The sequence below is a fragment of the Synchiropus splendidus genome, chromosome 1 (genome assembly GCF_027744825.2).
Source record: "Synchiropus splendidus isolate RoL2022-P1 chromosome 1, RoL_Sspl_1.0, whole genome shotgun sequence".
NCBI classification, from domain to species: Eukaryota; Metazoa; Chordata; class Actinopteri; order Syngnathiformes; family Callionymidae; genus Synchiropus; species Synchiropus splendidus.
In genome coordinates, this window is record NC_071334.1 from 51158981 (window position 1) to 51186805 (window position 27825).

General features: G+C 42.7%; 1 protein-coding gene across 8 annotated transcripts in view; it reads right to left on the bottom strand.

Annotated features, from left to right (window-relative positions):
• The window catches only part of LOC128752983 (nck-associated protein 5-like), a 98461-nt gene that overhangs the window by 23155 nt on the left and 47481 nt on the right, over positions 1 to 27825 (bottom strand). For 7 of the 8 annotated variants that reach the window (XM_053854841.1, XM_053854839.1, XM_053854842.1 and 4 more), the window contains 6 exons: positions 23914 to 24047; positions 11670 to 11760; positions 7449 to 7628; positions 5276 to 5344; positions 4515 to 4553; positions 4310 to 4429 (listed from right to left, as the gene is read on the bottom strand). In XM_053854841.1, coding sequence (XP_053710816.1) covers positions 4310 to 4429; positions 4515 to 4553; positions 5276 to 5344; positions 7449 to 7628; positions 11670 to 11760; positions 23914 to 24047 — 633 coding nt within the window. Of the gene's footprint in view, positions 1 to 4309; positions 4430 to 4514; positions 4554 to 5275; positions 5345 to 7448; positions 7629 to 11669; positions 11761 to 23913; positions 24048 to 25975; positions 26209 to 27825 lie in introns of those variants that run through there. The other variant, XM_053854843.1, reaches the window with a different exon arrangement.

The following is a 27825-nucleotide window of genomic DNA, read 5'->3' on the forward strand; positions in this document are numbered from 1 at the left end:
AGGAGGATCATTGATCTGACATCTTTTGAGGTTTGCCTTTTTACATCTTCGTGAAAGGTTGTAGCTGAGAAGGTGACCGTCCAGTTGTATGAGCCAAAAACTTTATTAAGTCTAAAAAAAAGGGTTGTCCACTGAATCATTGTTGGGTCTATTTTGTGACCTTCAGGTCCTCAGACAAGGACAAGACCAACATCCCAAGCAGAAAAGACAAATATGAGGTCTGCATCTAAATCAGGAGAGGTGAGGCTCAGAAAAGACCAGGATCCAAAGGAGGAGAAGAGACTAAGAACAGAAACTTCAAATACCTCAATCGTTTAAAAGTACAACTTTGATGGACATGACTGCTGCCAAATTCCTTTGATGTATAACAACCCAGGACTGCGTCTAGGCTGTAACACACCCATCTTTCTCAGCTTTGAGGACAGGACAAAGGGGTTCTGACATTTATAAGAACGTTTTAGGCTTCAGCGCAGGGTAATAAAGGCCATAACTTAAAGCGATGACCTTGTGAGAGGAGACCCTAAATCATGAAGCCCTTGAATATGGATCCACCCCAACATATGACCAGACTTGGAGGGTTCATATACGGTCAGACTTTTAGAGCTTCAGACCAACACTTAGATGGGTTGAAACCAAGCCAAGAAAAGAATATTACTGCTGCGCCCACACATTAAAGGGTTGCGACAGATGCAGCCCCACAGCATTGAGGGGTTCAGGTTGAGACACGAACAAGCCTGGGCCACGGCCTTGAGAGGCTTGTCAACTTCTTTTGACACAGGAGTCATAGAAAAGCCATCATCATCAAGTACACAACCAGACAAATACACTAAGAGGTCGATGGGAAGATAAAATGAAAAATAGTTTAGCCAGTTGGCATAATGGAATGTAAAGGTAAAAGAGGAGGGGGCGCACAACACTGACCCTGGACCTGCATCTTGCCCCAGATTTTCAGCCAGTGCTAAAACACCAGCAAATCTCTTCTGTTACTACGCTTCTGGAAATTACATTTTGTTGGCAGACTAATGATGCCCAAGGTTGCTATCTATTGTCTTCTAGAATAAACAAGCCTCCAACACCACAGGCATCCTACGAGCTTCTGTGCACACAAAGACAGAGATAGTTTGACAGATAGTTGAAAGAGTGTGTCAGTGAGTGTGTACAGGAGAAACACGGGAGAACTTTTCTGTGCTATAGTAGGTGGTGAGCGTGTCAGTGTCTCCTCTATCACGTCCTGATAAGTTATGCAAGTAGTTGTGTTTGTTGGATGCACTTCAGCTTCTGATGGTTGTGCCAATGAGCCGACCATCCACCACAGCTTCCAAAAGGGTTAAGTACTAGGGTGTCTCTGTGCAAGCAGGTTGGGAGTGGCCTAGCTCTGATCTTATCATATGGGTGCTGAATTTCACCTCCTCAGCATCCTCATCAAGCATTCAGTCAATACTGTCACAGGGTCACAGGGGGAGGTGGAAAGAGAGAGCAGGAGATGACAAGTATGGATTTTGGACTGTTTTTAAAAGGTTCAAGGCCAAAGTCAAATATGGAAATTGAGAAACACAAGACGTTAGAAAGCCGGAATTCCATTCATCTTGTGGTGTAAATCACTCCTAAATACTAAACAAAGCATGGTAATACAATTATGTATGTATGTATATATGTGTGTGTGTGGGCATGTGTTGCCATACTTGCGAGTACCAAGTCATGACAAGCCACCTTCTTGTGAGGACATTTTGCTTTGTGTTTATTTTAAAAGTTTGGTTAAGGTTTGCCACTTGGATGGTTAGGCTTAGGGTGAGAGGAAAGCATTATGGCAATGACAGGGCCTCACAGATATAGCAAAACAACAACGAGTGGTGTGTGGGTGTGCGTGTTAAAGCATATTTAGCCTAGTAAGGTCAAATTTGGCGGAAAACACCTGGGGCCCTTAGGCGTCTGTGGGGGTTCTTTTGCCTTACCCCACAAGGTTAAGCCTTCATTTAAGGATGAAGACTTCAAAACAACCAGGTCATTATAATTGGGTTTAAGTTTGGATGAGTACTGGTTAGCCATGTGTTTTGGATGGGTGAGAGGCTGGGGAAAGGGTTGTGGCAATGAGAAGCCTCACAATGTCCCCAGAAGGATAGAAATAAAAGCATGCATAAACATGTCCTTTCATTTTGTCACATTTATATTGCTAAAATTATATTTAATATAATTTACTATCATATAAAATACTGTCATTAGACTAAGTGATCAAAGGACTGTTTCTACTATGCTGCATTCAGTGGATCACTGAATGTCCAGTAAAGCGTGTCTGTCTTTGACAACACTATGCGTTACAGTACATTTTGCTGGTTCCGAAATTGTGCCAAAAAAAGATCATATTTATTTGAAAGTATCGCAATTGAAGTTTGTCTCTTCAGCAGTGGGGGCACAGTGACAGAGAAATGTATTCTAGTTATTATCAGGGAAACTGAAGATGTCCTGAGGGAAATAGAGAACATTTAATTACTGATAAGGAAAGGAGTTGAGCGCAAGATTGGAAACTGAACACCCATGGGTGCGGGAGGCTCCCTTGGCTTCTGGCTGAGAGGGAGAGGGAAAAAGAGGAAACTGGTCTGGCCGACTTCATCTGTTCAAAGTTAATACATCAGTACCAAAATTTCTTTCCATCCAACTTTTGTGTTGTAAATTTCATCAACAAACAATGTTACATATTCGTGTATGGGTTTTTAATCAGCAGAGTGAGGACATTTTGGCCGGTCCCCACTTTGTCAAGCCTCATTCTGAGGGTTAAAACAACAAAATAGCTGGGTTATTATAATTGGGTTTTAGTTTGGTTAAGCGTAAAGGTTAAGTTAAGCCATTTGTTTTAGATGGTTAAGTTTAGGGAGAGAATCTGGGGAAAGCATTATGTTAACGTATGTCAATGACGGTCCTCACTAAGATAGGAAGAGAAATGTGTGTGTGTGTGTTTTAAATCAAATCAAAGTCGGCATAGAGAGAAGCATATATTTTTATTATTTGTGAACAACCCCTGTTGTTTGTGGTTTATTTATTTATTAGTTACTTCTATTATGATTGTTTATTTTTATTTTTTTCATGAATGCACTTTCGTAGTTGGTGGGATGCTGGCTGACATTGGTGATAAAGCTGATTAAAATTCTAATATATTAAAGAAAAAAAACAATAAGATGAATTTAAAAAAAGTGAGTATTGACATCTTGTCCAAAACGTCAAATGCTGACATCCCTGCAAAAGTTTCCTCCCACATGGCTAAACATAGATATTAATCACTCTCCTACTGCACCTCAGAACCATGTAATCATTCAGTGATTCATTCTGATAATGAATCACTTGTTGCTGTTTGAGGACACCATCATAAAGGAATAAGCAGCGCACTGCTATATTTATATCTGGAAGAAGAGAGGAGTGAAAGACGGATTTGCCGTCATCAGTACAAGGTGTCAGAAATTCTGCTCCCCTTCCATCGCCTGCTTTACACTGGCCAACACCAGTTGACTGATGAGAATCACTCCTCCTTCACACCCTTCGATGACACCCACAGTTGCAGGCCATCGATGTGCAGGATCATATGGAACAGCGAGCCGGGTCAATGAAACAGAGACATCATATTTCTAAGTGGCTTAATTCACATCTCCAGCAGATTGCACCTCCTGGTCCCCGCAGCAGTGTCATCAATATCGCTCTTCTGGCCTTTTATAATACACTTGTGCTTGACAGTGTCTGATAATGGCCGGGGAAGTGGCTGCAGCTGAAGCTTTACAACACGCCCGCAGCAATCTGGCCTTCTGTTTTTATTAGCCATCTCTGCCAGATGGACTGTTTTTTAAATCAATCTTTGCTCTAAGCTTTCTGTGATGTTTTGATCGCACGAGGCCTGGCATTTTTTAAGTTAACAACAATCATTCATGTACAATTAATGCAAAGTCAATTATGGCTAAAAATGCCATTAAATGTATTGGAACTTACAAAATAAGGGACAAATAATAAGTGATAAACGAAACTATTGCAAGAAAAAATAAAGTAAATTATGGCTGAATATGTCACTAAATGTCAAAATTCATTGGAACTTGTAAAAAAAAAAAACCCCAAACATTTATTAAAAAAATAAGGCAATACTGAAGAGACAAATGAAACTATTGCAAGGACAAATATGTCATTTTAATTTTGTTTATCCATTGTGGGGTCTATTGTTGCGCTAGGACAGCAGATTTGTTTTAAGTTAAGTACCGACCAGTATTACTCAGAGGAGAAAGATGATATATTAATGCTATTGCTGATGAGTTTATGACTCAGCTGTCTCACAGACCTGGAGGAGCAGGTCCGAGGCCGGCTTGATCTTCTGTTGGAACAAAATCCCCAGAGCCCGATTCTGCTGCTCCAAGTCGAAAACCCGTGTTCGCAGTTTCAGACACTCCTCTCTGAGATCCTGAAGACCACAACCACAACATTTGTGAGACTTTATTGTCCCAGAAAACAGCGCAGAAGATGCGTTCGTCGTCATATCCACAAACCTTCTGGGTGAGAAGTGCCAGCACCACTTGATTGGCAACCTTCAAAAGGACAGAGAAAGAGAAGAAAAAGATCACTGATCACACTTTGTCTTTGAGGTTCGATGATGAGGCTCTTTTGTGAACCTCACAACGCTGCACTGAACAAGACCTCCAAGACCAATCTAAAATAAAACAGCAGATGATTAGAGAGGCAAACAGAGGATATGGATTTTCCAGCAGCGACTCCAGCGTTATGTGTATTTCACACCCACTCCTCCAACTCCCACATGGCAATTTTGTGTATTGACAGCTCAAGGTTGCTGTCAAAGCAGAGGTGCACGCTGCTTAAGTGTTGTTGATCCTGTGCTCACACTCCAACCACAACGCCAATGCAGAAGCGCTTTGTATTACAGCCCATTGATTGCTCATTAATAGCGTGTTAAGCCACAATGGCTCTTTGGAGTTCACTTGCCCCGGATTATTGAGCGAGCGGAGATGTGAGTAAATATGGTGAAATGAGCCTCTGCAACCACCCAACACAGACAGCAGGATCAAACACGAGCGCCGGTAGAGAACAAGCAGGGAGCATGTTTTCCACCACAGATTTAGCTTTACTTTTCATAAACAAGGCCAAGTGTGTTTAAAAGAGGTCACAAGGTCAAAGAGGAGCATCTGCTCACTGTATACATCAGTGTTTTTAATTTGAGAAACTGCTCAGAGTCATGTTGAAATAAATATATTGAAAATACTTGTTGCAATGCAAGTAACAGTGCCCCACTCACCTCATCGAGACAGCGCTCGTACTGCTCCCTCTGACTCTCGTTCTCTGAGGCCAAGGCAGAATTCTTCTCCTGCATAACAACAAACATTATCACTTGGATGACCACAACCGGTGTTTTTACATGGGCCAGCAACAAGTAAGGCAGCAATCACGGCAAATCACCAGGAAGTGGAGCTTCACAAAGGTCACATGTCAGAACCAGAACCTGGGAAGCCAATCAAATCCAGGGCAGATAAAAAAGGTCAAGCGGGTGGAAGTTATGGTGCTGAACTTTGGCACGGCAGCTCAGCCGTTTCAAGACGGTCTCTAATAAGAGTATAGCGCCGAGCAGCCAGGCGGCCCCTTATTGATCAGCGGAAGATTCCAATTTGTCAGAGACAGGCGGCATAACACGGCCCTTCTATTCTCAGCCTTTGACCTTTGAGAATCTTCCAATCTGACGAGAAGGAAATAATTACCCACCCAAACAGTCAGACTTAGTAAATCGAAGGAAGTTCTTAATGCAGGGTGATTACACCCAGCACATGTGAGCATGTCTCACTACAGCCTGAATTCATATCCAAGTTGGTGATCCAAGGATAAAACAGACATATTTAGGTAAGTGATGTATCGCAGAGCTGCATATAATATGGTCTGTGTTTAGAGATTCAAAACACTAATGTGTGGGATGAGATGCAACGCAGCATAAAAACTAAGCCAGCAGTTCATTTTTATACATATTTATATTTGCTTATGGGCCCATCTAATAAATCACATCGCAAATGAAATGCTGTGTTTTCAACATTTCCATTTTTTTATAATTAGAATGTCACTCGTAGATGCTTCTCCACGCGCTCCGAGAACAGGTGCAGTGCACATGAGCCAAATGAAGAAAGCAAAGCTACAGAGGTAGGAGGTGGACAGAGCAGACGGAAAGTTTACACACGGCAGCAGACAAGTGATGCATCACCGCTCGCTGCTTGGGCCTGGCCTGCATTAATCACAGCCTGGCTGAAATGGAATTAAATGGCCAACACCTATTGATAGTGCCATTTTGAAGGTAATTTCCAACTAATGTGCCTCCTGAGATGGATCACCTGGGCCAGTGTGACTTAAACAGCTTCTGGTTTCTAATATAACAGTACACAGCAACAGGTCATCGGCGGCACTACATGGGCTCCTATGCAGTCCTGATAAGTGACAAATTCATTACTAACTCAATTATTTTCGCTTTGAGATTATCAATCCAGATTTCAGAGTAATCAGACATCAAAAATTCCGTGGCGTAAATGATAAATGACAATAACAGTCAGTCATGATGGAAAAAGCTAATAGATCTGATATAATTTTTTTTAAGTTGTTTGGCTTTTTATTTAAAGCAATGACTAACAAGCTGCAAACGTTCCAGCTTCGGCTCAATTTCATGGATTATCCCTGTCTTGTCAGTAATACCCTGCTCCGTTGCCCTGACCTTGTCCTTGTCTGGGTCTTTGCTTCCTCCAATTCCATCCTCATGACCACAACTGCCAGTCGATTTCAACAAATCCTCACGGAATCGACAAGCTCGCTGGAGTGTACTCCCGATGACCGTCCGCGCCAAGTGAAGCCACCTGATGGGCGGGCCTGTCAAGCAACCCTCGCCCACGGCAGAGCACACGGGGACAGTGGCCGACTCTCAGTAGAGACGATAAGAGAATTGGAGGGTCACCGAGCGTACTAAATGAAGGAAATCAGCCAGACGATGGACCCACACACTCCCCCGGACTGTTTTTGTACTTTTGTAGGACAGCCCACTGACAGTTTTCTGATTTTATTTAATATACTCACTGGTCTCCAAACAAAAGTAATCACAAAAAAAGTGTCTGCAAACAGATCAATCTCCTTTAAAGGCAGCAATAATCCTGACTCACACACTAATTACTGGCAGAACTATCCGCATATATGACGAGTCTCCTGATGAGGCCTCAGTAGATGTGTGTTTAGGGACTCCACACTGTTGTTGGGACTGCGGTCACAGAGGTAAACAAAGGCAGAATACAGCCTGAGGCTTGCTCTGTTCTCCAAGGACAGCTTTCTCCTCCTAACAGAGAAGCGTTTGAAGATCTGTCATGCTTTCAGACGCGGGGCCAGTGACGGAAGGTGAGCAGAGAGCTTGATGACGAGGCTGGATCAAAGCATGTTGGGAGAGCAGTTACCTCCAGAGCCTTCAGGCGTTCCAGGAGAACCTTGGTTTTGTCTTTTTCCTCTTCTGCCAAGCTGGCATCTTGATTGGTGGATGCCAGCAGTCCAAACTCAAGCTCTGGATGAGCTGCCAGCAGGGGCCCATTCTCTTCGGGGACACAGTGCTGTTTCTGCCCTTCCTCTGTGAGTTTATCCTGAAACATTACAATGGAAAGATAGGTTAGGAGGCGAGGCAGAGAAAGCACGAGTAGGTACGTAGGAAGGAGAGTTCTCTGAAGAGAGGGAGGGAAAAGAGGACTGGAATGGCAGAAGTCACACCCAGAGAGTAAAAAGAAGAGCTGGCAGATGGGACAATATGCTTTAACAAGAAAAACATCCCTTAATCCCAAATCAAGCTCGGCTTGTTTTCCAGCGACCTTGACGACTCCAACACTGACTGTCTCACTACACCAGTCTCTTCAGTGCCTTCTGGTTTTGTTATAGCGGTGGGCTCAACCATCTGCCATAAATCATACAGCTAATTATTAACTACTAATTAGACAGGCTGATGTCTGACAACACGAATTGTCTAATTTTATCTGGAATCAAGAATGAATCAATAGACAGTTGACACACCACAGAAGGCACTTGCTCTCCGACATGAAACAAAACATATTTCAAACAAAAGATTGGGAATACATCACTGCAGTGACTTCCAAAATCACCATTTCTCACACAACTGAAGCTCATTCGGATAGTGTGTGCTGGTCTGGCTTCAAAGCAAACTTTCTACATGAAACACTTTTCCCCTAACCCAGCCTGACAGACGACATAGTTTTGGAGCCATAGTGGCAGTGATGGGTACATGAGGCTTCATGAAACAGTGCACAGATTTTCAGAGGCCACCAGATGGAGCTGTCTGCTGTAAAATGTTTGGACTAATTCAATGACACCTCACAACATTTCTAAACCAAGAGCGCCATCTAGTGGCCTCTGAAAATTAGGATGCTGTTTCATCAACCCAACATTGTGGCACCAAACGCGCCTGAACTTGGACGATGAGGCTGGTTTGTTTGGCTTCTTCAAGTAGCACTGCACCATAAAAAGTCAGACTCAGTACGTTGAACTCTCCTCACCCCAAAAGCACAAGACAATAGGTGCAATTAAAACTGACAATAGACAGTGGACATAGATGAGCGTCTGGGTTTAATTAAAAGCTGAGTGGAAGCCCAAGCACTTGAGGTGGAAATCCTCCCAAACCTCCCTCAGCAGGGACATTTTATCATTCCATTTCCACAATAGGTATCATTCTACAGCCCCATATTCACAGCCAGAGTGAGACTAACTTTAAAACGTCTATTCTTTAAAGACAGAGGGGTATTCAACTACTGCAGCGTGATATATCACCACGTCCACGTGTGACATTTTTCATTTCTATCCCAGCTCTGACAGATAATTGTCAAACCTGACGATGCACGGAGTTAATGTGGTGGACAAAGGCAGCTCTGATGGATTGCTGCAGCACTCCTTTCATACCCAAATGCAGCGGAGGAACAAGCCTCCTCTCACTCGGAAATTCTTCACAGCGCCTTGTTTTTCTGCTTGATCCAATCTCCTCTAAACATATATTAGGTTTTCAATCTTGTTTGATTCCATCAGACAACTGTGTTAGAGCCAATACTTTATGGTCACGCTTTTCAGCTGGCTTTTGTTTGTGAAGTCTGCAGCCCGCTCAGAGCGGGCGCTCATCAGGCGGCGTTTAAGGGCCTAGTAATAACGTCCACAGAGGGAGCCGGCGAGCGAGGCAGAACCTTGTCGCTCCCGCTGCCCTTTCAAGTTATTGAGTTTATCTGCTGAATACACAGAATACAGGCAAGTCACTGTGCAGGGATGGTTCACTCAAGTTAAACACAGCAGCTTGAAGTCAGCAACAGCCCCCGTTGACAGTTTCCGCCCACTGCTAATCACACAAGCCTCGGAATGTTCGCACACTCTGCATTGCCTCATCGACTTCATTTGATAAATAACACGAAAAAATCTTCAGCCAACACACAAATACACTACAGGCAGTAGATAGGAATATTGGACTATAAACCATCCTTCTTTGTCGTATGGTTATAGGTTCAGTTCTCATTTTGACGGTTCAACATTGGACAATGAAGTCCACATCATGTGCTGTATCACTACATCCTGTGTCTTTAATCTCTGAGCCTAGAACAATAAACAATATAATACCACATTCTCCACAGTCCTTCAACTACCATTGAAGCACTTGCACTTGTACTTCCCGCAGTACTGTCGATACTTCTACAGCCAGTAATTTTAATACAGACAAAAATTTCCTATACATCCCATTCATGTGTGCTACCACTACAAGTTCTCCCACAAACTATTGTAGTACGTTTTACTGGAAGGGTTTGTAAGAGTGGTTGAAGTGACCAGGAGCGAGGACAAATTAAGTTAGACCTTGACATTGACAGGCTGACGTGTTGAAAGATCCAAGAATGTCAGTGGAGATTGAGATTTTTAACATGTTTTTGTTCACCGTATGTTTGCAGGTTCAATTAGACCAGTGCTTCTCAATTACTTTCTGTGACATTGTATCCTTTTTAACATTAAAGAAAAGAAAAAATAAAGTAATATCGATCAACTTACAACAAAGAATAACTTTACTAACACTGTTTTTGTCTGTGACAGAAAAGACCTGAACAAAAAAAAAATCATGGGTGGATGTGCAATTCCACAGTATTCGAGAACAGCAAAAAAGTATGTTGTCCAAGGTCATACGCGCCCCCGTCCAGGCATCGCTCCACGCCCCCCACATGGGCAGGCCGCCCCACTCTATAGGAAGGATTGCATTAAAAAAATCATCCTCGTCCTCCCAAAAAAACTTCCATTCGTACTTTCTACTTCCCTTCCCACAATAGTCCCACTTCCACATTTGCCAGCCTCCCACATTCCTCCATCACTGACAAGAATAATCCGTCAAATAATGTGTTAGCGCCTTTTGTGAAACACACCGCTCCTCTCTTTATCAGTCCCACCATCTACCCTTCATCTAAATGCTTCAGAGTTGTGGGGAACCCAGGCTGGATTAGAGAGCGAGACAGTATTTGCATATGAAGACACTGTATCTATTTCACAGAGATTCTTCTTCATGTTGGCATGATGAGGCCTGAGCACCCAGGGGCAGATTAAAGCCGGCGACTCACATCATCATGGCCGCTAATCTCGTATTTTAATTCCATTTATTCTCGCAGGAACACATAAGCCTCCACACATCTCTGCCTTCTTTTATGTCTCCCATAATTTCATTGTTTTTGCGCACAATGGTCGTGCTCTCTTTATTGTGGCCATGCCGGATTAATGGCGCCATTTTTCTCGTTCCACAGAAATATATAGGGCGATTGGAACCGGTAACACGGTCACTGCTTTATAGTCATAACAATTTACGCAACTACGGAGCCATTGTGAAAAAACTATGAGGGATACATTGTTTGCCTTTGCTGCTTTGAAAGAGGTAAAACAATTCACTTTTGGTCATGTCAGGTAAATAATCACACAGCGGATCATCTCCCTCCATCTCCCCCTGTCCTCTGCTTCCTCTTCTCTCAAACCTACAAACCTCATGTCCTCCTTCACCACCTCCATAAACCTCCTCTTTGGCCTTCCTCTCCACCTTCTGCCTGGCAGTTCCAACCTCAACATCTTCCTACCAATGTACTGGCTCTCTCTCCTCTGTACATGTCCAAACCATCTCCATCTAGCCTCTCTGACTTTGTCTCCTAAACACCTGACCACATGTGCTGTCCCTCTGATCGACTGCTTCCTGATCCTATCCATCCTGCTCACTCCCAGAGAGAAGCTCAGCATCTTCATCTCTGCTACCTCCAGCTCTGCCTCCTGTCTTTTCCTCAGTGCCACTGTTTCCAAACCATACAACATTGCTGGCCTGAGCACCATGTTGTACACCTTCCCTTTCATCCTTGCCGACACCCTTTTGTCACACATCACACACACACACTTTTCTCCAATTATTCCATCCTGCCTGCACCCGCTTCTCTTTCTCACACTCGCCATCGCCCTGGACAGTTCAGCCTAAGTACTAAGAGTCCTCCACCAATAATATTTCCTGTAAATGACAAATGCTCAATATCCTTATCAATCATTAACTAAGACATTTGTCGCAGCTCTGTTTAGCGCACATATTTTTAGTGAGCTAAACAGAGTTGGCGCTCAGTCAAGTGCTTCCTTACTTTGTAGGCCTTCATGATGTCCACCGTGTCCACAGCAGTCTGCTCCAGGACACCCTGGTTCTGCAGGAGTGAGCGCACCGTCTCTTCCATCCTGCACAGAAAAAACACATTCAGATGAGACTTGATGGAACTTTATTAGTACGGACAACACGGACATTTCACCCATGAAATACATTCCATAATCAGAAATAATAACAGACACTTTGTTCAAAATCCCTGCATGAAACGGCACGGTCGATGGCATGTCACTTTCGGATGTTTGTGTGATCACACGCAAACCTCTGCTGATTACTTGAACCGCAGCAGACCTTCAGCTGGTCGTGACAGCAGTCTGCTGGAGCTGCATATAAAAGAGACGCTCGGATGTTGAAAAGAGAATCCATTAGAATAAGCCCTTGATGTGCTGTCCTTATCCCACAGGCAGCACCAGGACCTCTGACCCTGCTTGTGTCGACTCTGTACAATTGCAGAGAGGCAGCGGATATACAACGCAATATCCTTTTCTTAGTTATGATCAGTCATACGTCACAAAGGGGACTGATGAGCCGCAGCAACAATGAAAAGTTCGTAGAGAGATTCAAGACACACTGGTGCACACTCCTGTCTGCGCTCCATGCACTGAGGAATTGACAAAGACTGCCCCCTACTGACGTCAGGTCAACCCTCACACATGCAAGCTGATGAGGCCACAGCAGGCTGAGACAGGACCAAAGTTTAGTCTCACTTGGTTCGTCATTCCTGCACTGTACATTCCTATACTGCAGCTGGTGAAACACCTGACAGCCACTTTTAAAACCACAATGGACAAGAAATGATTAGTGGCTGGACGGAGTACTCCATTGGCAGTGAAGTGTAAAAAGGCATATTTGCCAGTTTTACTGCCAATTCTGGCAGCAGATCCACCTCAGGAAAACAAAAGTGTTCTCACTGAACAAAGGTCTGCACAACCTTCTCCAGCAGTGCTCAAGAGGATTTCTTTAAAGGCAGCACAGCAGTTTTCACAGAGGCCTCCTGACATACACAAACAACAAGACATCTTCACACTCCATATTCATGAATTATATTTTTTGAATGAATGACGACTGTTATACATCTAAAAGAACTTGAATTTAATTTGAAAATCTGCCAAATGATGTTTTTTTCACCAAGTATAACAATAATCAACCTTTTGTGTCTGTTATATCTTGTTTTCAGGTGCACTTCTGTTTCATTACATGAAACATTTCATTTCCTCCAGACTCTGACATTACACATAGGACCATGTTTTTGCAAACAAACCAATTGATACAGACATATAGAAGGGTTACAAATGAAACATATTGACAAGAAAACAATAGGTGCACTGCGGTGTAAATATCTTCTCAGCATATTGAAGATGATTTTAAAATCTATTCCCTTATCTTATCTCCATTTTAAAGAAAGTAAAGCTTATTGTGTTAATGTAAAATCATTCTCTTTATTCATTTATTTCATAATATCAGGAATACATTTGTTTTTATAGTATCAAACGATTTACTCATATGTTTGTGTAATTAATACCAGTGATTTTTAGCCCCTGCATTTTTTATTTTGTAATTTCACGTTATTTCTTTCTAATATGATGGCTGTTATATTTGTTCTTTTTTTTCTTCTTTTTTTTCATTTAATGGGTTCACGCAATTGTTCATCTTTGTCCTTCAGCACTGACCATCAGGGGTCGCCAGAGCAGTCTCCTCCACCTTAACCTAACCTGCATCTCGCCTATCTATGACCCTCGTTGTTTGTCTTTCTCTTCAAACTTTTTATACTCTAACTTTGCCTCTAAACTTTTCCACATAAGCCGTCCCACCCATGTACTTGTTTGCTCAATTCCTGTCTTCTGAATCAACAAATGCAATAGGAAAACTTACATTTACTTAACCACCTGATGCTTCCAGTCATTCTACCTGAAGCTTCACACTGTTGTGGGATGAGATACTCTAGACCAGTGATTCTTAACCATAGGGCCAAGGCCGTTGGTTGGGCTGCGAGCGCCACCTAGAGGGCACGCTAGAAGTTTTTTGTTGCCCACCTCTGGGCTGTGAGATGTGAGTTTTAATACACTTGCCACATATAGTGGCAGTAGTGTGTCGAATGTTGAATGTTGAATGTTGAATTGAATTGACAGCTGCAGATTTGTGATAGTCACCAAGTATGGAGAAGTTCTTGAAAAGAAAAAATTATAGAGAAAATGATGGCGCCCCCAACAGTAAAAACTGTTCACTTATTGGAGCGGTTCTTAAAACGAATTAGAACAGTTGATGGCGATACTTTCATTTACACTTTATTTATTTTCTGTAGGGTTTATTCATGGAAAAAGAAACAATTTTATGATATTTAGACATTTCTTTATTATTTTATTTTATTAATTATTTTATTTATTGCATACAGTTTTTCCAATTTTTCTTTTTTTCTTTTGTAAGTTTGATGAACATCACTTCGACCCGTTTCTACAACTGGTTGGACTTTTCGATGACAAATATCTTTGCACTGATCACATGGTTTCATGTCATTTCACAAGGTTTTTTTTTTTTACATGTGTGGTTATTGAACACAAATGAATTCAGTAATGCTGTAGTCAGTAATCACAGTAATGATCCAGTTTTATACCTTGAATGGGCCCCGGAGCCATTTGTTCTGGAAAAGGTGGGGTCCAAGATCAGGAAGGTTAAGAACCCCTGCTCTAGAAGACAGGTAAGACAGCCATGTGCAGCATGTGTTTGCCTCAAGGCAAGGACAGAGAACTGGACGATGAAGAATCATAGCCATAAAAGTGCCTGCATTGAGAGTGCTAAATAACCATGCAATCATTTATGAGGAAAGACATAAAAAAATCAAACGGAATAAGTGTGTTTCATCGTAATGATTTAACATCACCATAAATTCTGACACCTTCTGCTTGAGTCCTGAGCGATCAACCAGCCACTTATTGGAAGCATCAGCGAGGGGAGAGGCATGGCAAAAAGGGCCACTGATGTCTGGCTATATGCAGCGGCGTAAGTAAACCCTGACCCTCCTGACCCCTGAGGTGCTGGAGCTGAATATCAAACGTGTAGCGCAGAATACACGCAAGATGAGAAGCAGCGAGCTCTGACTGCTCGCCGCTGAGGTGGGCAGAGTGATGCGTCAACAAAACGCAGGAGGGCAATTAAAGCCCAAGTCCAGTGTCAAGGTGAATATTTTGTCTAATCCAGTGATTCTTCACCATAGGGCCCATGGTTGGGCCGCAAGCGTCCCCTAGAGGGCCGCTAAAAGTTTTACACCTCTGGGACGTGAGACGCTCAGTTTTAATACAGTTGCCACAAATTCGTGATAGTTACCAAATACGAAGAAGTTCTTGAAAAGAAAATTGTTAAAGAAAGTGGTGGCGCCCCCAACAGTAAAAACTGTTCACCTGTTGGAGCAGTTTTATTGCGATACTTTCATTTACACTTTACTTATCTTTCTAAAATCTTATTTATGAAAAAGTAAATTATTATTGTATTGTATTTATGGTCTATGGTCCTTGGTCTAATCTATGTCCTGTATTGCAATTCTCACATGATGTTGAATGAAGAATCTGCCAAAACTGGGTTGAACTATAACAGAACTTTGATTTAAACAGAGATTCAGATGAAGATCAACCTGTCACACACTCACTGCCAGGCTTTTGACTAGGGGGGTGTCTGGACGTCCTGGTACGTCATGAACTGCAAAACAGGAAAAAAAATGGACGGCCAGTTTTGTACGAACACTATTGCCTGTACAACAGCGTAGTGCCATCACACTGGCTGTTTCCGCCTGGTAACTTTGCAGATTAAAAGAAATTTGACGATTCTCAATCCTTTTGCTGCTGTAGCTCGGGCATCGTGGCGCAATATTTCTTTACCGGCTTAATCTCGCCGTTAACCCACACCTCACAAGTCGCCACACTTTGGATGCCTGTTTCAAAATCCTAGCTAAAAGCCTGCTCGCTGCACGGTTGTTTGTGCGATCAAGGTGATAATATTGTGCAGCGAAGACTGATCTGAAGAGTGAGATCTGAAACAGAATTTCATGTCATTATCATTTGCAAAAGTCATTTCGGTTTTGTCGATAGCTACATGTGTCCCACTAAACTAAACGGACAAACTGAGTAGATGAAATTCAAAAATAAAACGCTTATAAGATGACTCAGCAGTGGTCATATTATTAGAGTAGACAATATATGCGCACGTTTTACAGGTCTTTAAGAATGAAAAGTAGCTTCCACTGCAGATGAGCTGAAGCTATTCCAAACAGACAAGAAGTAAATTCACTTGAATGATTCAATTGGACGTTGACTACAAAACAAAGCTCAAGTGACAAAAGTTTTTAAGAAGGAGAATCTCTGCATAGATGAAGAGATACGGTGCTTTCAGGGGCACAGCAGTGAACAATGGACGAGAGCTGCAGTCCAAGTGAAGGGTGAAAGTTCTGGGCAGGACAAGGAGCATTTAAATGAATCAGAAGGACTTCAAGTATCATGGCTCATTCCATTCAGGATAATGACAAGGTCCACTACAAATACTGCTGTTACTGTTACTGCTACAGCAGTTTTACAAATCTCTCAAAGCTAAAACTCACCCCATCTTGAGCTTCTGTTTGTGTCTAATGTCTCTACTTTAGTGAAAAAAGCCCAGAGAGTGCAGACATCCCAGTGACGCCTCAGCGATGGCACTGTGCTCGGTGTGCTGACCAAGACTCTGTGGCTGATATGTGGGTGTCGGCCATTCAGATAAATAAACCTTTTTTTCTCGCACTCAATCAACGATGAATGTAGCCAGCCTGAAAGCGGTGTTCCTCATTTTCTGCTCACTGCGTCTGCAGTAAGTCATGAGTCCTACCTATTGGCAGGCCTCCCAACTGTCCCACAATGAAGCATGTGTCAGAGACTCCTGCTGGTATGGACAACTGAGCTACTCTAAGGTCAGACAGGAGACAAATACCGTCTTGTAGGGATCAAGACGATCCTCTGAATTGCCAGTGTGTATGTCCTCCACACCGACACAAATGTGTTGAAAAAATGTGGTCACAAAACGTGTGACATCCCTGATGCACACCTCCACGTTTCTAAAAATGATCCCCCACATGGTGCTGACACACCTTTAATGCAACAATATAAAAAACCAAATCGTGATTTGATTGACCAAACATTAGTACACATAGATAATACGGCAAAACAGTTGATGCACTTCAAACACGAAGAACATTCAATGCATTCCCAGCGATGTGTGGGAAGTTCATGGGGTCTGGAAAAGCGTTTTGGTTCTTTCACACTATTTGCATTATGTATTTTGACAAATGTATAGAAGCTAAATATGATACAAAAGTCAAATTGCAAAGTTTCACATGAAGTTGACCACCACAGGCTGGCATGACCCCTCTGTGCTCCAGACACAAATGTGCATTTTGGCTCCAGCATATTTTCATTCTAGCCTTCATACTCCCTTTCAGCAAATCACTGGAGTCTTCCTGCTCGATGATTGCCTGGCTTAACCCAACACTAAGCCACTCTTATCCTCTTAGAGCAGAAAACATGCAAGGGGGACCCTTTCTTCATATGTGACCTAAATAAGGGTGTTATTTCTGTAAGAACTACGGTCCACTTGAAATCCCTTGGGACAATTCAAAGCTGTAAAAGTCAAACGCATCAGTCATGCACGTTACAGCCGGGTTGCGTTTCAAAAGGTCATCGGCCTTGTGACCGCTCACTCTCTTCTCCAGGACCTCTGACCTTAGCAACAAGACAGAAATGCTGGAGGAAAGGAGATCAAGAGGCCAGCATCTTTAGCATGCCCTCACAACCCGTATTTCACTGCTCACGAGTGAAGCTTTCTAGTTTCTAAACGTGGACTGGCAGCCTAAACTTCACACAGATCAATTCATGTGAGCAAGCAGCGGTGGCGCCGGCGCTGACACTCTCCCTAGGAGCCACAGGGTGCAATTGAGGGATCGTCTTTAGAAGGAGTAAATTAAAAGAGACATATGGAGGGAACCGGATTTTGGTTCTCCCTCCAGCTGCAACATTTGGAAGGATTTAGAGCACAAACGTGCCACATGTTCACTGCTGGCCAAAGGAAGCAGCTAGCAACGAAGAACCCATTATCTTCAGAATTTGGCGCCCGGCTGAGAAAAGAGAGGGAAATATTTCGGTGATAGAAGAGATGTTTATTTTTCCTGAGGTCAGTGATCATCATTGTTTTAATCATCCATTTCAACCTTCATTTCAAACAGCAAATACTGTATTCAGCAGCTAATTTCTAAGATTCATTTGCTGATATTTGGCATTTTAGTTCCTTAAAAATCTACTTGCTTTGGGGTTAACATTGTACGTTGTATGACATGAAACATCTGGACAAGAATTAAAGTTAAAGCTAAAGCAAGCTAGCTATAAGGGGAACTTTACTTTAGTGAGAAGAAAACATACCTATGAACACACACACTATCAGTCAATTCTATCAGTGGTGTGACATCAGTACACAGAGGTTGAAAGAACATATCATGAACCATCCCGGCTGTTTCAGTGCTCATGTGTTGACCCACAGCTGCTGCCTGTCAAACAAATCCATGCAGCCATCATGAGGTCAGATGAATGACGTGCTGTTTGGCTCCAGGCACCGACCTGTGCTTCATAAGCCAGCGGAAACAGCTCAACCACTGCTGTGCAGTTATGTCCCACTTCTGCAAGAGCTTGATATCTGACCTCTTTTGACGTGATGACTGTCTAATCTCAGTGCGGCGATGGGATTTCTTGCCATCTTGGAGCACAGTTGGAGCCACAATGCAACATGAAAACTCAGCTGGGTGCCAAGCAAGTCTCGGTCTAAGATTGGCACCAAAACTCCCTAGTTGGTGTCTAATTCAGCTAGATTCCACCAGAGGTAATCCCCAGTCTCACGCCAAAGCAAATTCTCACAAATACTGAAAATAACTAAGGTTTCCCTAAAACAGCCCAGACACCCATTATCTGCTTAACACTCACTGTCCCCATTGGGCAAGTGTTAGGACTTCAAAAAAGACTTTTATCCGGATAATGACCCCAGATGTGTCATTTAAAACAGAGGTCTGATTGATCTGGCAGCCGCCAGTGCCTGGTGGGGGTCCAAGTTAAAACACTTGGTCCAGGCGTGGCAGGATGCACGGGTGATTAAAGGAGGGGCCATTGATCTGCAAACACACAGCAATCACTCTGGCTGCACTGTGGCCAGCTGTTGCATTAGGTTAGGCTCATTTTCATGCCACTTCCACCACTCGTTTCAGTCAAGGTCGCGACAGAAATCTTAAGCAGAGCCAGACTCACAAGACAGGACCTCTTGTTGGAGAAAGAATGCGACGAGAAACTGCGTTGGTGACTGGCACGTCTGGGCTTAAACAGCATTACCATTCTTGACTGTTTACATCATCGGGCCTCCCTGTCTCACATGCTGACTAACGCACACTGGGAGGGAATGTTTGGTCAAAGAATAGGCAGGGCTGAAGAAGTGGCTCATATCTGGCTACATCACTGTTTATAAGACAGAGATGACTGAAGCAAACCTCAGTAGAGAGGTGTGAGTGTGGGGGGAACAAACTATACAACAAAAGTGTGCAGGGGAAGACTGACCTGACAGAGACGTGAAGGACATACAATCGCCCAAGAAAGCACCTGATATACTTGATACGCTTTTACTAGTGTATGTTTAGCTGTTGATAAGGGGATTCCCATTGGAGTCTCTCAGTCCTCATATACCATTATTTTGTCCAGACAAGGACCAAGCATAATGCCTGAAGCAAGATGCAAATGGAGATGTCAAAACTAGAAGTGAAGTCGAAAAGAGAGTCAAGAAAAACATTCAAAAAGAAAGAAAGATGCTGAACATGCCTTTACATGACCTTACTATTTTCCAGTGTCATTTCGACATTGAGTGGGGTTGTTGTATGAACACATGATTATTGTTTTCACCAAACCATCGTTGAAATATCTTGCAGTACAATCTACAAAACATCACACAGAGCATTAGAATGAACCATTAGAATGGTTGCAGAGCAGATACCATCAAAGAACATGAATGATTCTGAATTGGAAAAGTTAACTATTACCTGCGGACTTCCTCTCCATTTGTTATCATCAGGACAGATGTTTAGGCTTGAGTACGCCCCATGATACAGTCTTCTCACTGGTCATCCTGTCTGCATGGAGTAGGGCAGGCAGAGGAGGAGGCCTGCAGCAGGTCTTGGGAAATACTCTGCGCAACTTAAGCTCCCTGTAGCAGCAAGAAGGCTGCTTCTTCACTCCATCCACGTCCACCTCCATGCTCTCTCTCCCTGTTCATTCCTTTAAATGCCTCACACATACAGTATGGAGTGGTGGGCTGTCCTTGGTGGGCTAAGCGAGACTGCTGGGACTTTAATCCCTAGTGCTACTAATGACCGAAGCCCTATGCCAAGTGCTGGTGAAGCCCTGGGGTGGGGTGGTGTGTGGGGGGGGGGCTGACCCAAGTCAGGAGGGGTTGGGCATGTGACCCACACCAGGCGAACAGCCTGAGTGAAGAGGACGGTGTTTGGCCATTGGCATGTGGGTGCACACTTAAGTCTGGAACTAAGTGGCCTTTTTTTTAATCAGCAGCACGAAAATAAGCAAATTTGAGATTTTTCAGTTGGAATCCCAGAACAATAGGCAGTTGTTCTAGTTTTGGCCGCCTCCCAATCCACCCCTAATGAGTAAAGAATGAGCATTTCACTGAGAAAAACACATGTGGACTGACTAACGGCTGCTAGAGGTTTGTGTTGAGTATTTCAAGCAGGAACCTTGGTCTGCGAGTGACGTGGAGCTATTCCAACAGAGCCAGTAAAACACCAAGAATCATTCGATTCACTGCGTCACATAACATTTAAACACTGACATTTCAGAATGTCCACAACCAGTAATAAGCAAATCAACCGCCGCCTGCCGTCCGTAACGCCTCATTCTGTAAAATAAAGATTGGATTCCACTCTACCTGATTTACAACATTCAATCTTTAATGACACATTGATGAACTCAGGATAAATAACCGGCTGAAATCAATCAACAGTGAAGGATGAAGAGAGAAATACGCTCAGGCTCTGAAATGATGAAGCTGTATTGATAAGCCAATGAGTGAAAACAGCAGATGCCACTGCTGCAAAGGTTCATGAGAAGTTGCTTAGTAAAAGACCGGCGGCTGAGTCTCCGTTTTTTGGTTCACTGGCTAGTTAAAGTGACCACACTCCCATCTGCCGCAGCAGCACCGGACCACAGATTATGGGTTGCCATATAAGCAGTGTAATCCACTCATGAGCCAGGTACATGTAAACACACTCCAAAGACTCTTAGGCGGCAGCCCAGTTAGGCACATACAGACAACGCTCATGTGAGGATTAGAACTTGGCACTGAAATCCTGTTAGCATGTTTGTGTAGGTAAATGCCAGTAACTTGAGGTCAGGTTGCAGCAGTAGCTGCTAAAAAAAAAAGCAAAAATCCCTTGTATCAATGCGGGACTCTCCTACATGAATTCAATTATTTTGCCCTGTCAATGAGACTATTTCCATGATATGCGACACAAGTATTTTGCAGTTTTACATGCTGTAAAACCAACAGTTGCTATTCTATTCATTATTATATATTTGTCATTTATTTTTATCAAAACACAGACACTGATTGGTCAGTCACAGCACTGGCAGGCCTCAGTTGAAGTTCGCCGAAATCATTTTGATTCATCAGTCAACCATCCAACAGCTCAGTGGTGCAGGGGTGGTCATGGTCAAGTCTAGGTGTCTGTTTAGTGAAGGGTAGATGAGGTTTCATGACACAGTACTGAAGGATAGATGAGGTTTCATGACACAGTATTGAAGGGTTGATAAGGTTTCATGACACAGTATTGAAGGGTAGATGAGGTTTCATGACACAGTATTGAAGGGTAGATGAGGTTTCATGACAGTATTGAAGCGTAGATGAGGTTTCATGACACAATATTGAAGGGTAGATGAGGTTTCATGACACAGATTTTCAGTGGCCACCAGATGGCAATGTCTGCTGTAAAATTTTTGGAACAACTAGTTCAATTAAACCTCAAATCATTTCTAAACCGCTATCTAGTGTCCTTTGCAAAACTGTTTCATGATACATATACCCATCTCATATACCCATCACTACTTCAGACTTTATTTCCTCAACTTGCAGCAAACTATCAGAAAATTGAGAGCTACTTATTAACTACAACCAACATTTTTACTGTGCTTGAAGCTTTTGTCCTGTGACCTGAGATGTTTATCCCCCCCAACTGTAAACTCACCGTAGCTGTTCTGTTAGACCTCTTCCAGTAAGAGTTCACCCAGTCTCTAAGGGCCTTTGGATGGTGAAGGGAACTGCACTCATTGACACTTTCTTTACAGTCTCTCACTCAGAAAAATCGTGCTACGACCGTCCATCTCTCTTCCACTGTTAACTGGCCAATTCAGCAGGACAAAAACATGCATAAGATCGAGGAACACTGCTTCTAGGAGGGCAGTCAGGGTTCATCTCAACTATATCACTACTTACCTTTCACATTTCAAAATCGTGCAAAATGAACAATTCATGAAAGACTTTAATGACTCATTTACTAAATATTATTATGAACGATTGCACACCGGGACAAAGTGTGACCTGGCAGGGAAATGTGGCCTGTATTTTTGGAGACCTTATAATGTCAAAGTGAAACAATGAAATTGATCATGAGGAATGATTCAGGCGGCTTGAAGCTTAATCTATAGCCGAATTATTGATCACCACTTTCATTCAGAGTTTGTCATTGGACAGAATTCTCTGACTTTCTTTCATTTTCGTTGGTATTTCATGTGTCACACTTCTCTACCAGTAAGATTTATATGGAATATCCAGTTGTGCCATTTCTCATCAATATTTGTGAGTGTTTTTTGTCCTCAATATGAAGTGGAAAACACATTTTTTTCATCCTGTCAAGGCTTCATTCTTTTCTTTTTTGCCTCCTCAGGAAATTGCCTGCCTCTGTATAATAGGCTTGTCAATTTTCAATTTCTAACTCATAACAGAATGGTTCGATCCAACCTGGCACGTTGGCAAGGAAAATGATCATAGTTTAAGAGACAGCAAATTTTGAATGTACTTCTATTTCAAGCAATGCAGCACCTTTTTTAGTCTTGTATGTATCTGCTTGTGTCTCAGCTTTTTAGAATTCAAAGTAGCTGATAAAAATGTGAGGTGAGAGAGTTTGAAACCAAACATGAAAAATTATTGAAAGGCAGTTTTTTTAAAAAGAAGTCCAAGGTATCCGACAAATAAAATCCTCTTGCCTCTTTGCAGCATCTCTAGCAAGGCACGTTACCCTCACTAGTGGGTAAATTGCACTTACACTCATATTCAAATTCTCCTCTACTGTTGTTGCAGTTGCTTTCTTGCCAAAGTGGGTGTGAGTCAGCGGCAAAAAGAGAAAAAAAAACAGCCTAATTTGGTAGCCCGTCCAGAACATTTTATGTGATAAATCTTCAGAATAGCGTTAAAATATTTCATTCCTCCCTGGGAAGTGACTGTGTCCCCATCTGCAGCGCACACCGGGATCATTAAAATGTGAAGGGTTTTCTCTGCCAACTTAATGAGAAGATAAGCGGTCAATGGGAAATCCGCTGGACCTTTTCTTCTGCCCAAGAGAAGTTCTGCATGTCTATCTGCTAATTATGGCGTCAATTCAGCTGGAATACTTAAACCCCTGGCCAACACCCCCAAGGCAGCTAAAGGACACCTTGAGATATGCGCTGATGTCGACGCACCAAAGCACTACATGCAACACAAATAGAGGAGAAAGACAAATGTTCAGCCTCTAACTAAATAGATGACTGTTTTAGAGAACGTACGACATATTGCATAGCTTTCCATTAGTGATGGGCTACATGAAACAGATGGTGCTCTTGGTTTGCAAATGTGAGGTGTCATTGACACAGTTGTTTAAATCCAAAGATTTTAGAGCAGAGAGCGCCATCTGGTGGCCTCTGAAAATGAGGACACCGTTTGATGAAGCCTCATCAGCCCATCGCTATTTTCCATTGTTTTGAGACGGTTCCTTTAGCTGATTTGATCTCTACTGTACATCTTTGACTGACTTGGTTTGGATGTTCACATGATCAAAGCTTTTATCATGAATATAAAAAGTGTGATGATTACTCCATGTCTTTATGTGGACAGAAGTTTGGATTTCTCTCAAAGATTGTTACCTGAGGAATTGCTGCTGCAGTGAGAGCATCTGGGCCCGTCCCAGCTCGGACTCCTCTGTCACTTCCCGGAGTCGCTTCTCGCTCTCCAGTCGCAGACGTCGCTCTTCCTCTAGCTCGTGGATCAGCTTTTCTCGCTGTGAGGGAAAAATAAAAATAATTATGAAAGGCCTGAGGTGACACAAGCTTGTTGACAGTCCATTCCTTCATGTGGAAATGAATGCCAAAGGTCAAGAAATATGGTACAAAAACGTCTGAAATCTTCCTCCAATCATATATTTTTCACTTGCAGCTCTGTCTCGATAGCTGTTGATTCATTTGGCAGCCTTGCTTTCCCCCAGAGAGCTTCCTATTTTGACTAATGTTATGTTGTTCAGCTTTCTGAGTAGATGCTCCGCGGCGTAAAGTTGACCTTGCTTAACCTGTTTCTTTCGTTATGCCCAACCTTTGACTGAATCCCCCTGTTTTAACTTCACATAACCAGGAGAACAAAACAACGTTACATTAAAGGATGACATTGTTAAAATATATATAAAACATAAAGCTGAAACCACCAAGAAGAAATAGAACAGAGACATCGTTGAACTCAACAGCAACTGAGCAACTTGGAAGCTACGTTGTAAAATTGCAAAGCGACAGCAGAAGATTGCTGGTTCATGGTCACCACCCAGCTCTATTTTAACATCAGCTCAAGGGATAGAAACATTTCAAAAGTCATAGATCAATCTATGAATTAAACAGGCAAGCGCAAAGTTAAACCTACCTTTGCACTGTAAAACCTACAACATACAATAGCAGTGTGTTGTACTGCAATGTAAAATTGTTGAGCATGAGTTTGAACTGGGTATATTTACCCTGCAATAATGACCTCTCCACAGAGCGTCTCCACCCCTCAGATGTTTTCAGGAATAAAGAGCAATGAATAATCAATAGCTTTTTTTTTAATATTTATTTAGTAGACTGTATCCAGAAATAACAAGATTTGCTAATGATAACTATACAGCTAATATGCTGCTAGTGTCCCCTATTCTAAGTACAACTAAAATGGAACATAGAATTTCAATGTTGTGAATAAAACTTCCATTGAAATGACTTGGATCTGTTTAACTTGGTGCTAGCCACATAAAAACTAAGCACATTTTAGTCATTGGGTTCTGACAGGAAGTGGTGAGATTTGAGTTTGAAAATAACATCACATTGACTCCACTCAAACTGGGAAACATTTGTTAAAATTAAGAGTAAAGACTTTTTTCAAAAGTGATTAAAATACATTAATCCATCAGTTCTTTTTTATCCTTTGACGTGACGGATGAGATCAGAAACAACCAGACCACTTTCCTAAAATAGCTGATTCTCTTCAACAAGCACTTGGAGGACATCTAGTGGTAGGCAGTTCCATTGAGCTCTGAAACTCTTTCCCTGATATTGTAGGCACAGTAAAGTCAACATCCAGTCTCATGAACTCAGACTGGAAACAATTATATACTGTACGAGCTAAAATGCCGAGTGGGTTCTGTGTCATAGCATCCAAGCACAATAAATAAACACTTACACTCTACAATATTGCTAAAAAAAAAAAAAACCTCTCGTGGAGGTTCTGTTTCTATCAGACTGGCAGCAGAAGGAGAGAACATTAAAGCAGAAACCATTAAAACCAGTGCTTGTCCCCTCCGCGACCATAAATCCATGGACACTATGTGGAGCGGCTCTTTAGCACAACAGGGAGTCTCCGGCTGTCCAGCAGCATAAAGCACCTCAGCCCCTGCCAAGAAGTGCAGCTATATATCTGGTCACAAACCCACAGCTGTCCCTCCACTCCTTGAACTGAAAAGCTGTTTTTCATCTTTCACTTTTTTAGCTAAACATCAAGGAATTATTGAGTTGCCTTCGCGGGTTAACAAACACCGTGGGCACAATAAACCGCCTGACAGAGGCAAGCCCAGAACCTTCATAACAATGAAAGATTTATAGCCTGTGTTGCAGACTATAACGGCTATTGTTCATATTTAATACAAGATTGAGCCAAGATGTCCAAGCTATTAAATAAAAATGCTTTAAAAACTACCTTCAAACGTCCTCCTTCCAGACCGACTTTGCTCTCTCTTTGTTGGATTTTCTTTTGTGCAAGCCATTTTTGAGGCCAATGAAAGATATTAAAATAAAGTTCACCTCCACCAACGCCCTGGGAACACATATGACTCACACGAACACACGAGGTGACTTTCTGTGAGAATGTTTACTTAATAACTGAGAAGATAATCCTCGGTCTGAACTTGCACGTTACCCTACGACAGGATGCACTTCTCATTCTCTCCTGTAGAGGTCACACTCTCCCTGAATAACAGCCGACGGCTTCGAGTCAGCTGAGTCGATCAATATCGGGGAAAAAAAACACACCATCAAATGGAAAGCGGTGTATAATCTGCAAAAAAAACGACTAATCTATGACTGGAGAAAGATATCAGACCTCAGCCATGGATAACAACTGCAATTTCCTCTTTGATAAAGGATTTATCACCGTCAACATGCAGAAGGAAATTGGATCAAGTGCAGGATGCAATCGATGTCAAAATCTATTGAAATAAATGGAGGAGACAGATAAGGGAGTATAATGTCGGAGAATAAGGGTCCAATAGAACCCGGCCTGGGTCACTGGAATTGTAATGGTCTATTTATTTAAGCTGTGCCGGTGGAAGACATCAACGGTTATCAAGTTAAGTGCACAACAGCGACCTTTGCTTCTTCACAAGGACGGACCCACGCGTGTACATGTACTTCAAGGGCTCAATAGGAGGAAAAAAAAAGACAACCATGTTGCACACTAACCCCCCGGACACCCTCCTCTCTCAGTTGGGCTTGAGCTCTTTGCCTAATCAAAGCTCTGCGCGAACACGGGGGACACAATGCGCGCAGGTTTCTCATTCATAAATAAAACATGGCAGTGTGAGCTGCGCGCTCATCAGACTAGAGAAGAAAGTGTAACGTGAGCAGGATTTGGCTTCCTGGCAGGCGTGCTGTTTGTTTAGAAAGCCTCACAGTAGCAGCACTTTGTTGGGACAACACCAGTATTCAGGTCACGGTGCCCTCTGCACATGGCCACGCCGACACATCATTGCCGATATTTCAGGAAGGTTTGAACAGGCCATAAAACATTTTGATATCCTGTCACAGAAAGCACCAACACAGGTGGTCTAGATCGCATAGAAGTTTAATGACAATGCATTGTGCAAAACTTCAAGTTAAGGGTAGTATGTGGATCTGAGGGCTTAACACAGCGCAGCGATTAAACTAAAGCAAATAAGATCAGAGAGGCAGTTGACATGGGTATGTCAATGACAAGGTGAAATGAAGACAATCTAGTGTCGTAGCACAGTAGATGTTCCGTGTAAATGGACTTTAGTTGCACTGTTATTAGACTCAGAAGATAAAATCTGCTCATTTATAGAGCGCAGCAGCTGAGCTGGTTCAAGTGCTTTAATCGTTGCGGATCGAAAATGGACTGGAGCGATGACAACCTCCAGCGATGGGACACTGGCAGATATACTGCACTGGTCCCAATACACACTCTGCATTTAAAACATTTGCGGCAGGTTAGTCCTTCTAACAAAGGGACGGTGGCTGCTGTTGGGCCAGTTATTAAAGTATGGGAGAATATATAAAGGCTGAACAATGGAGCATATGTTTTATGGACTGACTTGTTAAAGAAGCGAGGCGATTGTTATTCACTTAAAATCTCTGTCCCTTCTCCCCCAGGGGCCCATCAATTCAATTATCATGGAGAGCCACTATATTAGAGTGAAGCACTCTCCTTCACTGCCGCTGGCGCTAAGAGCAAATAATACACACACCCCAGGAATATGCTAACTCATTCCAGGGAGCATTTATCACTGCCACGGAGCACCCGTCCGTCTCGTC